This window comes from Olea europaea, unplaced genomic scaffold (assembly GCF_002742605.1).
Source record: "Olea europaea var. sylvestris unplaced genomic scaffold, O_europaea_v1 scaffold2661, whole genome shotgun sequence".
Classification (NCBI taxonomy): Eukaryota; Viridiplantae; Streptophyta; class Magnoliopsida; order Lamiales; family Oleaceae; genus Olea; species Olea europaea.
The window spans coordinates 78,428-82,562 of record NW_019244977.1 but is presented as its reverse complement, the minus strand read 5'-3'; the positions used below and the strand labels follow the sequence as shown (position 1 = coordinate 82,562).

The window sequence follows — 4,135 nt, the reverse complement described above, 5'->3', positions numbered from 1 at the left end:
TTGTTGTTGTTGTTCTAACATTACATTTATATGCACATTGATGCATTTAAGGGAGAGGCATAGCCTTTTGAGAAGTACTCTCCTCTGTTTCCCTATCAAATCCCAAATCCAAATTAATAGCAAATCTGCCCCGTCATGTCATATCTATGTAAATCTCTGTTTAATTCTTCTGCTTCTTGGTTTTGTAATTTGGTTGTTTTCAACATCTCGGAGTGGTTAGATCTTTTTCAATTGTCATTATTAACCTGTGCTTATTTGTTTCATGTGGAGTTTACTTTTTCCCTATGCTCAAACAAATCAAACAGTTATGTGCTGATTGCAACACCTGGCTTCACCATTACCCCAGAGCTCTATAAAGAAAAAGGACCGCTAGCAGCCCATGGACTATTGGACTTCTGTTTGTTTACATTTTAAATATACCTTTTTAAAATGTTATTGTACAGGTATAAAGCTGTAGGCATTAGATTGGACTCTGGTGATCTTGCTTATCTATCGTGTGAAGCCCGGAAATTCTTTCAGGCTATTGAGAAGGAAATTGGAGTGTCTGATTTTGGAAAGATGAGCATCACAGCTAGTAATGACCTGAATGAAGAAACAATAGATGCTTTAAACAAACAGGTAAAGGCATTGGGCATTAATCGTTAAAAGGTTTAGTACTCCCCCATTATAACTTTTCATAGCCTTGGGGCTAGTGCAAATTATGGAACTATGAAAATTTCTATATTTCCGTGTTGATCAGACCACCATACTTCTTGACTGGGCTATGTGTCATTTCAATCTGGTTCACTTCGAATGCATTAATGGCACTAATAATCTGTGGTGCTTTTACCAATTTTACTAATTATTTTTAAAATATACCAAATCTTTTCACTTACAAAATTACTTAAGGAGTTGTCGAACAAGGTCATTCTGCAATTGTAAAAGAGACTTTAAAATTAAGTGCTGAATGTAAAAAATGAGACCATTTTATCCAGTTCAGATGAAAGAGAACTCCAATGCAACATCAATAAAGTGATATAAATTATCTAGTTCTATGGTCTATGAGTAGCTTGCATTTTTTAATCATTGCTTAGTTTTCTTCTTGAAGCTAAAAAATGGACAAGAATTCGAAGCTAATCTAAATGTATAGCTGAGCAAGCTCTTTTACATGTCCCAAATCCCTGCCTTCTTAGATCTTCTGAATAATGCATTACAAAATGATATTTTTTTCTCTTTCCATTTCCACATTCTGCACTAAATCCACAATCCCTTCCCCACCATCCCCATGGTACTTTGTGCTGAATGGGAGTGAAGGAGAGATGGTACAGGCTGAACGTTGGTAAAATTTTCAGAAGATGGGTAATATCTAATTTGTTGCTTATTGATTGTGTTTCATGTCGAATTTTCCATTGCCAATTTCCTACCTAAACATATGCAGTTCATGGCTTGTATATTTTGCAGTTGCCAACTTCTATTTATTTCGGGTGCAGGGTCATGAAGTTGATGCATTTGGAATTGGAACTCATTTAGTTACATGTTATGCTCAACCTGCTCTGGGTGTTGTATTTAAATTGGTGGAAATAAACAATCAGCCTCGGATAAAACTTTCTGAAGACGTTTCAAAGGTTTGATCAATCCATGAGATATCTCTAAATTTATATTGCATGTTAGTTCTATTGTAAATGTCCATTATGCTCTGGTTTCAGGTTTCTATTCCATGCAAAAAACGATGTTACAGATTATATGGGAAGGATGGTTATTCCCTTGTAGACATAATGATTGGAGAAAATGAACCACCTCCAAAGGTACTTTCTATGTGAATGGATTTTCTTTCATCTTCTTCCCTCGTGCCTTCGAAATCAAATTTAGTAAGCCCTTGTTTGATCCACGTTATTTTCAATCTTCAATAAAAGAATATTACATGCAAACCCAAAATGCATTTTTAGCAAAAAAAANAAAAAAAATGGGTCTCAAACATGCTCTAAATATGTCGAAGTGTAAAAAAAAATTCATCTACATTTTCAATCTAAAATTTGGTCCTTGTTTGTCTTGGCATGAGTTTTAGGAAATAGATTAAAACATTCACAAGCACATGGTCTTAGATTTGGCCTGAAATGCTTCTATCATTACTTTTATAGATCTCATATATGTATGGGTTAAATAGGAAGTTATCAACTCTTATGCTAATTTCTGAATCCTCTATAGTATCCTAATTCATTATTCTTCTAATCATGTAAAACTTCATAATTGATTTATAACCTGATTGCTCTAATCTGTCATTATCAGCTTACCCTTTTATGGATACACAGGTAGGTGAAAGAATATTGTGTCGTCATCCATTTAATGAATCCAAGAGAGCACACGTGGTACCACAACATGTTGAGGAGCTTCTGAAGTGTTTTTGGCCTGGTAGTTCAGGTTAGAGTTTTTGGCCTCTTAGCCTAGTTAACCAGTTGCTTGGCAGTGCTGAACCACTATCAACTGCATGGGGGTGTTACGGCCATTATTTGTGTCATGCATATTGCTTGGCAATGCTAAACCCAGGGGATTCGTGAATCTCTCAGTGATACACTAATTTGGAAAGCTAAATTTGGCTATTTATGCTAATTTTGTTAAACTTACTATGGTTGCAATTGATTTCCAGCGGATAAATTATAGTTGCAATTGATTTCCAGCAGAAAGTCTCTATAGAACCCTGCGACAAGTTTTATTTACACATTAATAAATTTACTCTGACAATTGCTTATTTAGGGATTAGAATTGTGTAGTTTATCTGAAGCTTACCCCCATCCTAGAGTATTTTTCATAGGATAACTTTGTGTTATGCATATCACATGTAAGATATAGTTCTTTTCGCCCTATTTTTGATTGGGGTGTGTTGTTGGTGGGTCAATGAACCATAACTGAAGGTGCTAGACTGTCTTAGTTAGGACCTCACTCCTCTTATCTCTTCCTCGGTACTTCACTTCTAGTCTTTACGAATACTGGCCTAGAATGTTTGGAAGTTAACTAGTACCTTGTTTAAACTATGCGATTTTTAAAAAGCTGCTTTTGTTGATTTTTCATGCCACTAACGACATCCATTTTCCGGCTTTTAAAGGAAAAGCTAGAGAAGAATTACCCCCTATTAAGTTGATCAGAGAACGTTGTATTAAACAACTGGACCAGATGCGGACCGATCACATGCGAAGGTTGAACCCAACTCCTTACAAGGTATGATCAACAAATTACACCTTACGCCTTACTCTAAAAGTCTTCGTTTATAATGTAGTGATATTTTTTGTCTCTCTTCATCTTAAACACTACCTCTATAACCATTAAATGTGTTGTGCTTTGCATGGCTTGTACACTGATAATAACACGAGCAATGCTATATGTATATAACTGTTTACACACTGTCTTACACTCCTCTCACATGTGTCGGCCCCTCTCCATGTGAAGGGGGTGTGAGGCTGTGTGTATACCTCAAGATGAACACATAGCATTATTCTAATAACATTCTCTCGAATTTCTCTAGCTTATATGATTTTTGGGCAGGTTAGTGTAAGTGCAAAGTTGTATGACTTCATCCACTTCTTATGGCTCAATGAAGCGCCCGTTGGAGAGTTGCAGTGAAAGTTTCTAGTGACACGCTGAGTGAGATATAAGTATAAAAATACCTTAGAAGCTGATGAATCTCTCTTTGCTGACAGTAGAGTTCACATGTTTCTATATTGATTGAAGAATAATGTTTTTTTCATTTTCCTGTTTAGGTTTTTGTTCAAGAGAAGTATACGTGTAAATATGCTTCTTTTCTAGTCTTGTCTAATTTCATTAACAGCATGTAATTTTTACAAATGTTCACAAGGGAATTCAGTGCATTCTTGAAAAGTTAATAAGTTCTTCTTTTCTTGTTTGGTTATACGAGATGATATCTAAATATTGAAATCTGAAAAGATGAAGTTCTGCTGGGCACTCAATTCTTTTTCCATTAGAGATGCTAATTGATGGTCATACTGGTAGTTGACAAGGCCAGCACTCAATTCTTTTTCCATTAGAGATGCTAATTGATGGTCATATTGGTAGTTGGCAAGTACATTAAAGTATGGAATTGGATAGAATTCGTCCAAAAAGACCATTTGTGCACGAGCCTAGTAGGTTGAGGGGGACATTGCCC

The 4,135-nt window shown here is 35.7% G+C and overlaps 1 protein-coding gene across 3 annotated transcripts; it reads left to right on the top strand.

Annotated features, from left to right (window-relative positions):
* Positions 1 to 6: 6 nt before the first annotated feature.
* LOC111383338 (nicotinate phosphoribosyltransferase 2-like) lies at positions 7 to 3,867 on the top strand. Of its 3 annotated transcripts, XM_023007432.1 has the most exons (7): positions 7 to 443; positions 520 to 618; positions 1,470 to 1,604; positions 1,686 to 1,784; positions 2,289 to 2,397; positions 3,080 to 3,192; positions 3,517 to 3,866. In XM_023007432.1, the coding sequence occupies exons 2-7, from the start codon at positions 559 to 561 to the stop codon at positions 3,592 to 3,594; spliced, it is 594 nt and encodes a 197-aa protein (XP_022863200.1). In that variant the 5' UTR covers positions 7 to 443; positions 520 to 558; the 3' UTR covers positions 3,595 to 3,866. The 3 variants fall into 3 exon arrangements, with proteins under 3 accessions (XP_022863200.1, XP_022863198.1, XP_022863197.1); XM_023007430.1 differs by having other exon boundaries at positions 7 to 618; positions 3,522 to 3,867; XM_023007429.1 differs by having other exon boundaries at positions 7 to 618; positions 3,517 to 3,867.
* Positions 3,868 to 4,135: the final 268 nt, after the last annotated feature.

What these genes read in the sequence shown, in the direction of transcription:
- LOC111383338 (XM_023007429.1), top strand. Translation starts at nt 430, where the DNA reads ATGTTATTGTACAGGTATAAAGCTGTAGGCATTAGATTGGACTCTGGT. An exon ending in TAGATGCTTTAAACAAACAG is followed by an intron (nt 619 to 1,469) that starts GTAAAGGCATTG and finishes TTTCGGGTGCAG; the next exon opens with GGTCATGAAGTTGATGCATT. An exon ending in TTTTTGGCCTGGTAGTTCAG is followed by an intron (nt 2,398 to 3,079) that starts GTTAGAGTTTTT and finishes CGGCTTTTAAAG; the next exon opens with GAAAAGCTAGAGAAGAATTA.